Genomic DNA, 9,579 nt, shown 5'->3' with positions numbered 1-9,579 from the left:
GGCCAACTATCCGGCCGCCGGATATCCGGCTATCCGGCCTAGCAGCTGGCCGGATATCCGGTATCCGGTATCCGGCCAAACAACTATCCGTTTCATCTCTACTCTTAATACTGTAGATAGAAAATTTTACTGAAAGAAAACATTCATTTATTTTTGAAAAGAAAGAGAACTGCATTCGTAGATTTTTGAAAATCTTTCGAAAATTCAATACCATACCATACAATTTTCTGTAAATAATTAAGATAATTTAAGATTTCATTGTTTTCCTTTCATTTGATTTATCAAGTTTGTTAGAGAGATTTCATCCTTATACTTAACCCTAACGATCGATGCAATAAAAATACAGGGTGTAATTTTTAACAGATTTTAGTTGGTTCGATTCCCGGGTGTAGCAAGCAAAGTTTTGGAAATCTTTGAATGCAGTTTCTATTTCTTGTCAAAATTAAAGGAATGTTTTTTTTTGAGAAAATTTTTCTATCTACAATATTAAGAGTATTTTCCCTCCAGGTGGCATTACAAAATTCCATCCTGTATATTATGTACATTTAGCTTTTTTGCCGGAGAATCAGAAAGGGAAAGCTCAAATTATTGCTAGTTCTTATGTTTCTAGTCTGTATTTTCTCAAGTAAGTTAATGTTGTATTCTAGTCAATGTAAATATTAGTTTTTAAGATTTTGCTATAAAACCAAATGTTTTACTTATTTATGAATCAAAATTTGTAAATACATACAATAAATTATTTAAAATTTATGTTGCATTTTAATGTTTTTTCCCACTGTCTAGTTAGCTAGCTGGACTACCTTACGAATATTATGTCTTTTGATGCAATGGTCATTGAATACTTTAATTAATAATCCTTGGCACACAACTATTTTGAATAATTTTATAGGTCGCGCAGTAAAAGTTGAGGCGATCACAAGAAGCAAAAGATTTGTCTGTATACCCTTGTAGCGTAAAAACAGTTCGGCAGGAAACAGCCTGAAATACCAGAAGCTGGCCGTCCATATAAACAAACTAGCACACGCTCTAAGTGGGGAAGGCGCTCTTCAGCACACCCGGCTAAAAATAAATGACATACCGAGCCTACATAAAAGATTTACCACTTGACATCAAGAGTCGTGTGAAATGAATTTTCACACAAGTATGGCTCTCGAAGAAAACATAAACTGAGGAATCAAACAAAGAAGTGGCTTATTGTTGAAAAACAGATTGCCATGAATCAGAAACAAAAAAAAAGCGCTTGTAGCGGTGATGTCTTGCGTATTGACCGATTTGTGTGTTCTGTATTAAAATATTACATCTGTGTGAGTAAATATTCGCCTCGACTTTCTTTGCGCAACCTATACTGGTTTCAAAATATTTTTAAATGCTTTTAATAACCTACAATGGTTATGTCGGAGTCTCAATATATACAGGGAGGCACAAACGATTTACATCCGATTAGTAGATTAAAATGTTTTATACATTATCTCATATCTTTTGATTAACACCCTGTATAGACTAAAGCATTATTATTGGCCTCACTTGGTCCTCAGACGGTGACCTGCACGTTCTGAACGATGTTGGACCACTCCACTTTTGATGGCACCATGTAGAATGCAGGCGCCACCTTCTGTCCGCATGGGCATTTGCAACCTGTGAAGATACATGATTATTATTACCACGGTTCGAAATTATCAAGATAATTACGCTTCGTGATCATTATCAGATAATTATCAGATAATTATCGGATAATTATCAACAGTGTAAGATACATTTGTCATATTGTTTCATAAGAAATTCTGATGTTACATTGAGAATTTTGCTTTATGTTTTTGGTTCTTGATTGTTGTCAAGTTATCCATCGCTAAAGCCTGGTCGCACACTCACTGCGGGCGCGCGTCGCACAGTCGCGACAGCAATATAATTACGCGCGAGCGACAAGGATGGGTAGCTTGGGGTCATTGGACGGGATTCTACGTGCTCACGGACCAGGCTTTAGTCGCATAAAGCGTTGTGGAAAATAGATAAATATTTTGACGCTAGTTAACGAGTGATCGTTATGGAGCTAAATAGATAGGTTTTAGAACTGTCTATGTTAAAAATAACGTCCACCACAGTCCACACGAGTTTGAAAACTTCGTGTGACGCCCGCCATCCACGCCGTCAGTGTATACAGGAGGTGCGGGATGTATACAAGCTCACCCATGACCCAGCTGAAGCTGCCGAGGCGCGTGCGGCACTTGGGGCAGTGCAGCTTGCCCTGCGGCGCGTGCGTGACGCCCGCCATCCACGCCGTCAGTGTATACAGGAGGTGCGGGATGTATACAAGCTCACCCATGACCCAGCTGAAGCTGCCGAGGCGCGTGCGGCACTTGGGGCAGTGCAGCTTGCCCTGCGGCGCGTGCGTGACGCCCGCCATCCACGCCGTCAGTGTATACAGGAGGTGCGGGATGTATACAAGCTCACCCATGACCCAGCTGAAGCTGCCGAGGCGCGTGCGGCACTTGGGGCAGTGCAGCTTGCCCTGCGGCGCGTGCGTGACGCCCGCCATCCACGCCGTCAGTGTATACAGGAGGTGCGGGATGTATACAAGCTCACCCATGACCCAGCTGAAGCTGCCGAGGCGCGTGCGGCACTTGGGGCAGTGCAGCTTGCCCTGCGGCGCGTGCGTGACGCCCGCCATCCACGCCGTCAGTGTATACAGGAGGTGCGGGATGTATACAAGCTCACCCATGACCCAGCTGAAGCTGCCGAGGCGCGTGCGGCACTTGGGGCAGTGCAGCTTGCCCTGCGGCGCGTGCGTGACGCCCGCCATCCACGCCGTCAGTGTATACAGGAGGTGCGGGATGTATACAAGCTCACCCATGACCCAGCTGAAGCTGCCGAGGCGCGTGCGGCACTTGGGGCAGTGCAGCTTGCCCTGCGGCGCGTGCGTGACGCCCGCCATCCACGCCGTCAGTGTATACAGGAGGTGCGGGATGTATACAAGCTCACCCATGACCCAGCTGAAGCTGCCGAGGCGCGTGCGGCACTTGGGGCAGTGCAGCTTGCCCTGCGGCGCGTGCGTGACGCCCGCCATCCACGCCGTCAGTGTATACAGGAGGTGCGGGATGTATACAAGCTCACCCATGACCCAGCTGAAGCTGCCGAGGCGCGTGCGGCACTTGGGGCAGTGCAGCTTGCCCTGCGGCGCGTGCGTGACGCCCGCCATCCACGCCGTCAGTGTATACAGGAGGTGCGGGATGTATACAAGCTCACCCATGACCCAGCTGAAGCTGCCGAGGCGCGTGCGGCACTTGGGGCAGTGCAGCTTGCCCTGCGGCGCGTGCGTGACGCCCGCCATCCACGCCGTCAGTGTATACAGGAGGTGCGGGATGTATACAAGCTCACCCATGACCCAGCTGAAGCTGCCGAGGCGCGTGCGGCACTTGGGGCAGTGCAGCTTGCCCTGCGGCGCGTGCGTGACGCCCGCCATCCACGCCGTCAGTGTATACAGGAGGTGCGGGATGTATACAAGCTCACCCATGACCCAGCTGAAGCTGCCGAGGCGCGTGCGGCACTTGGGGCAGTGCAGCTTGCCCTGCGGCGCGTGCGTGACGCCCGCCATCCACGCCGTCAGTGTATACAGGAGGTGCGGGATGTATACAAGCTCACCCATGACCCAGCTGAAGCTGCCGAGGCGCGTGCGGCACTTGGGGCAGTGCAGCTTGCCCTGCGGCGCGTGCGTGACGTCCGCCATCCACGCCATGGGCTCCACGAACCACATTAGCCGGCACGCCTGGGCCTCGTCGCGCGCCGCTATGCTCCCGTCTACTAGGTTGCCTTCGCTGTAGCCGTCTAAGTGCTGGAATGGGGTGAAACATTGAATTAGTCTTAGCAATCAATAAGGATTAAAAACCCGGTCTGTGAGCACGTAGAATTTTGTCCAATGACCCCAAGCTACCCATCCTTATCGCTCGCGCGTAGTATGTTGCTGTCGCGCTCGCACACTCACTGCGGGCGCGCGTCGCACAGTCGCGATAGCAACATAATTACGCGCGAGCGATAAGGATGGGTAGCTTGGGGTCATTGGACAAAATTCTACGTGCTCACGGACCAGACTATAGTACATAATAATAGTTTCATCATAAAGATACTGGGACATGTAAAAGCGCTTTTTTCAGAATATAAATAACTTTCATACCTGACTAGATCCCTCCTCGCCCTGACTATCATCAAGCGTCGCCTCAGCCTGGTCGCTGTCCTCCTCCAGGATCTGGCACGCGAGGCTCTTGAGCTTCTTGATGAGGAGCTCCCCGTTCTCCGCGCACGTCAGGCCTGTGAGTTTGCTGGGCGGCGGCCTGATGCCTTTCTTTGCTAGTTCCACTTTCACCTGCAAAGGGAAATTATTGCATGATAATCCCGTTATACTTCTCTAAAGTCCGGTCGTCGAGCACGTAGGATTTCGTCCATTGACCCCAAGCTACCCATCCTCGCACACTCACTGCAATATAATTACGCGCGAGCGATAAGGATGGGTAGCTTGGGGTCATTGGACGAAATCCTACGTGCTCGGCGACCGGACTTTAGCTAAATATATGCTTGATTGAGAGACTATAGTTGTTTCAACAACAGATTCTCTAATAGGCACTCTGACAGTCAGGTATTAATATTTTGTAATAGATTCAAGAAACGATAAATTCATTTCAAAAGTTTCAATTACGTAACCTCTAATAGGAAAGAAAACATTCTTCTGACCAGTTTCGCTGCGGTTTCAATGATAGTTTAATTTAGTGCTTTCATAATCATAATCATCATTTCAGCCATAGGACGTCCACTACTGAACATAGGCTTCCACCAATGATTTCCACAATGGCCGGTTGGTGGCGGCTTCCCGGTACCTTTATGAGGTCATCGGTCCACCTTATGGGTGAACGTCTTACGCTGCGCTTTCCAGTACGTGGCCTCCACTCCAGAATCTTGATGCCCCATCGGCCGTCAGTTCTGCGCACTATACACCACTAAATTTTAATGACCGAAAAAAAAATTCTGGGTTGATTCTGAGTTATTGATACTGCTCCCATTTGTGCAAAAAAGAAGTTAAATAAAGTGACTCAAAATTTCCTCCTAAAATTGGTAATTTATGGACACACGCGTCGCTAGCACTATTTACGTACGATAATGTAACACTTATTAGAATTTAAAATGGTCTAAGTTAGCTAAATATGTAATAATAACACTGGAAGCGTGGTCGAGGCGTGAGCGAGACAGACAGATCAGGGCAACGTGCGAGCGCGTACGACTACTCTAGCGAGCAGCGGAGTGACCCAGCTGTGACGCGTAAAATACGGACTAAAGAAAATTTAATACAAAAAGAACTTTATGAAAAACATTTCTTTTTCTTTAAATATTTCACACATTTCTACATAACCTGTTAAAAATTTTCGGTGATAAAAATTTTGTGGTGTATTCCCTGTCCATTGCCACTTCAGCTTACTAATTAAGGGTTATATCACCCACAGAGCGTGGTAGATGCGGGATGATGTTGCGCTGGCTGGCCACGACGCGGCGGCAGCGCCGGCAGCGGTAGACGCGCGGGTCGGGCCGCTCGCGCGTCAGCCCCGGGTCAGGTTTCACTAGGTCCGCGAATAGCTGAGGCAGGATCTTCACTGGAATCACATAAATTATCGTGTAAACCATGTGTGCGTGAGAAAAGTGATGCCTGTGACAAAGGTGGTCAAATTGTCCAGAAAATATTAACACAATTTTCGTGAACTTCAATCAAAATCAAAGCTTTTATTCAGTACTTAGGCCCTTTCATTAGGGCTCTTACACACATCCAGTAGCGTAGCTAGGTAACCAAGGGCCCTGTGTCAAATAAAAAATAGGGCCCTACTGCAATCTAAACTGGTTTGGTTTTCTTTAAAGCTCAGTTCAATTTTTAACAGATTTACTGGTAAGGATTCGGGGGCCACCTGAGCTTGGGGGCCCCGTGGCACTGCCCCGCCTAGCCCCTTAGTAGCTACGCCCCTGTACACATCCCAATATAGCTTACTCTACCACTACAAGTGTATAGAGAAGACTCAGAGTTGAAAATATTAGTTTTATAAGAGCTACTGAGCCAAAAGTACTAATTTCAATCGCAATATTATCAAAATATTTACTATAATACCCTTGAAAATAACATACCTTGTTTCAGTTTCTGGCCAGCCATTTTCAGCCTAAACTGCTTGAACCTAGGGTCTTCTCTGTTCAGTGTGTAGCCCATGTGACCAAACAGTTTCAGCTGGGCCACGAATCCCACGTTAGGAGAGACGAAGCGCCGCTTGCTCTTAACCAATACATACGCTTCTTCGTAGCAAAGGCCATACTTCTCCATTATGTAGGCAATGACAACTGCAGCAGAACGGGAGACTCCAAAGAAACTGTAAAAAGAAGGAAATAATTACTCCAAAGGTTTACAGACAATACATTTTTGTTGCATAATCTGTCTAATTATAACTACATAGGATCAAGGTCGCGGGAGGTGCCTGGGTGCGGCCGGTCTTTGTGAAAATCTTTGTGAAAATCTTTGGGGGATGCCTTTGTCCAGCAGTGGACGTCTTTCGGCTGAAACGAACGAAGATCAAGGATGACTCAGTATTTAGCTTAATGTGCCGTTATCTGTACATCATGAGCTGACTCTAAAACTTCTCCATAAAAATTGGATACCTCTGGTTCTACTCACCAATGCACAAGAACAGTGCCCCCAGAAGCGATGGCCTCTCTGATGAAATTATTAGTCTCTGGCAAATGTGTGATTAAATCCTCTTTTGGCATGTCAGACACTGAAAATTATTAAATAGAATAGAAATAGAAAGGTACTCTACATTGAACTATATATTTTTGTTACAAAATCACTTGCATTACAACTTTGATATGCTGTTGTCTCTACATGATATTAATTTTATTGAACTTTATAAAACGATTGTAAGCAGGCCCCTCTTTCCCACTGGGCACTTTGGGCACGTGCCCAGGGCCCCGCGAGCAAGGGGGCTCCCATCTGCTAATAAGACCTTTTTCCAGATGATAAGGGCCCCCATTAATCCTTAAAATCTTTAAATTCCCAGGGCCCCTAGTAGGTTAAAGACGGCCCTGATTGTAAGCCACCAGCATATCCACAAAGTACTTGTTTACAAATGACAGGACGTCAAATCATAGTTTTTTAAGAAAATTAAATCTAGCAGGAGAACCTCCTCTGTGGAAGTTTCACGCGTCAGCAACACTCATCATCAGTTACAAAAAGTATAACAGCAGGATAATTTCAAGCTTCAAGATTGAATTTTAGAAATAAACTTACATTGAACAAATCTAAATGTGAGGTTGGGCCGATCCAAGATAGTCCTCGGCAGAGGCACCAGGTCCAGCGTCAGGATGTGTGTGATTCCCAGCTGCTGCAACATCTTTTGGTCGTGTGCGCATGCCACATTGCCTATAATTTAAAAGTAAATGTTAAAGGTACATGGTTGTCACTCGAGAAGGTATGTAGAAATGTTTCATGTTGGATAGTCATAATTGGCCTACAAAATCTACTAAAAACATTGTACATTGTTACAGATTGATATTGTGCTGTGTACTATCCTTAAATAAATAAATAAAAACAATATTAATGATACAATATTTTTGTTCTTAGTAGGTGGCACACGTTTTTTTTTTTTGGGGTTTAATTTTTACCTCACTAAAGTTATGTTACTCTTAAAACTAAGAAGGTAGAAACATATAGTTGCTATCTTAAAAGAAAGAAGGCAGGTTTGTAGATAAGTTATTAGTGTTTTGATAAATACCAAGGTATAATCCATCGTCAATGAGGTCCACGCTCACGTCCACGTCTTTCAAGTCGTCGAACTCGGAGTCAGTAGCGTGGATCTGCACTTCAGCCACTTGTCTTGCCATTTAGACTAACTATTCAGCACCTACCTACATGTAAAGAAAAATAATATTTTTATCACGTTCTTCTTGCACTTATTTCCGCAGCGATGGCACAGATTAGAGAGTATGTCTAAAGACAGATAGGAAACGGCCCTAGTATTGGTTAAACGATAAACAAACTGGTACCGAGCTAGATTGTCCAGTAGGTGGCGCTGAATACAATATGGCGTCTGCCGCCCACAGATTAAATATACCTGTCATACTTTTTTATTATCCGTTCCTTTTCATGTATTGCGGTTAAAAATAAAACTATTGAAGTATCAAATGAAACTTTATTGATGAAATATAACATGAAATATTTTGTTTACGAAAATCAATAAGCATTAAAACTATTGGATTTTAAAAGATTGCAGTACATTGTTTTAGTTTTTACATAATGTACTCACGGCTTGACATTTGTATGTAACTCATACAAAATAAGTTGCGTTATGACTTATAGTAAAATAGTTTTTAATGTTCTCCATAAATTCACACGTTCACTCTCACTTTGGTTCTGTCCAATCCAATAGCCACTGTAAGCAGGCCAGATCTACACGTTTCTCACCACCTGTAAAATATATGAAATAATTGTAAATTTAGAGCAAAAAGATGCACATGTCACCGTAAGACTGTAATCTCCTACATCATCTACATTCTACACTAATATTATAAAGAGTACAGCAGATGAACAAGTGATCTGTCTTATCTACCATACCTACTTACTGTCTGTTTTGTTTCTAGATTTGCACTACTTTGTTAAATAAAATTAATTTACCTTGTCAAATGTGTACTTGTCAATCAATTACATGTACATTCACAGAATCTGGATTCCACCAATCTGTAATTAAATAATTAACTTTTATTTGATCCTAGTCGAAAAGCGTCAGAGGATAGGGTTAGAATCATTTTGAGGGTGTTTTAAATTTTAAAGGTACTTACCAAATGTTCTTATCAACAGAAGTTGTTTTAATTGTTATCTGGGTAATTCATCTAATACAAATCTTCCTAATTTAATGCATTTATGTGATGGCATAACTTGCAAATGAAATGAGTTCATCATTTGTAATCAAGCATTCTTGGTCTGGTTTTATTACTTATATAGGTTTCTTATAAACTTATTTGAATAGGAAGTAAGGTTGGTTCTTCTGGATTTTAAGTAACAGTTGACAATAATGATCAGCACCGGTGATTCCATAGCAAGCACTTTTATTGTAATTGCAGCTTAACACCTTATAAGTTCGATATTAACCTGAAACAAATAGGTACTTAGATTCACTGTATAAAACACGTATCATTCACTGTGTCCTGCAATCTATGCCTGCAATGTACCTACGTGTATTGTATTTTGGGTCCAAACTCCAATGTATGTTGTTACTCCATGAAACGATCCATATTTAGTTTCCATTGATTTAAATGGAGTTATGAATGATATTGTAATGAACATTTAATCCTTTGTGTGGTTNTAAAGTGATTAAAGTGAAAATTACGACTTTGAATTATTATACTTTTAAATAACCATTTAATTTATAGAAATCACATAGATTCAATAAAATAATTTATGAATAAAAGCTGAAGTTGTAATTCGAAAAGGTTTCTAAGGTTTCTAACATGCAAAAGACCACTGTCGCATACAGAAGACAACTATAAAAAAAGTCACTTCCTCTCGGAACT

At 43.3% G+C, this 9,579-nt stretch overlaps 1 protein-coding gene across 3 annotated transcripts; it reads right to left on the bottom strand.

Moving 5' to 3' along the window:
* Positions 1-543: 543 nt before the first annotated feature.
* LOC114357981 (dual specificity protein phosphatase MPK-4) lies at positions 544-9,358 on the bottom strand. 3 transcript variants are annotated; one of them, XM_028311822.1, is made up of 11 exons: positions 9,238-9,358; positions 8,848-9,157; positions 8,684-8,746; positions 7,785-8,476; positions 7,301-7,432; positions 6,689-6,788; positions 6,151-6,386; positions 5,482-5,630; positions 4,166-4,354; positions 3,637-3,826; positions 544-1,635 (listed from the first exon to the last, which is right to left on the bottom strand). In XM_028311822.1, the coding sequence occupies exons 4-11, from the start codon at positions 7,891-7,893 to the stop codon at positions 1,532-1,534; spliced, it is 1,209 nt and encodes a 402-aa protein (XP_028167623.1). In that variant the 5' UTR covers positions 7,894-8,476; positions 8,684-8,746; positions 8,848-9,157; positions 9,238-9,358; the 3' UTR covers positions 544-1,531. The 3 variants fall into 3 exon arrangements, with proteins under 3 accessions (XP_028167623.1, XP_028167622.1, XP_028167621.1); XM_028311821.1 differs by having other exon boundaries at positions 9,242-9,358; XM_028311820.1 differs by lacking the exons at positions 3,637-3,826; positions 4,166-4,354; positions 5,482-5,630; ... (5 more) ...; positions 8,848-9,157; positions 9,238-9,358 and adding an exon at positions 2,185-3,630.
* Positions 9,359-9,579: the final 221 nt, after the last annotated feature.

This window comes from Ostrinia furnacalis, unplaced genomic scaffold (genome assembly GCF_004193835.3).
Source record: "Ostrinia furnacalis isolate ACB-3 unplaced genomic scaffold, ASM419383v2 OfSCF3547, whole genome shotgun sequence".
Taxonomy (NCBI): domain Eukaryota; kingdom Metazoa; phylum Arthropoda; class Insecta; order Lepidoptera; family Crambidae; genus Ostrinia; species Ostrinia furnacalis.
Note: the sequence above shows the minus strand (reverse complement) of the source record. Positions and strands in the feature narration are given on the sequence as shown.

Bases quoted from the DNA above. Each gene is read 5' to 3' on its own strand.
- LOC114357981 (XM_028311820.1), bottom strand. From the start codon at position 3,589: ATGGCGGGCGTCACGCACGCGCCGCAGGGCAAGCTGCACTGCCCCAAG. The intron at 1,636-2,184 runs GTGAGCTTGTAT...GTATCTTCACAG, and splicing joins CAGCTTCAGCTGGGTCATGG to GTTGCAAATGCCCATGCGGA.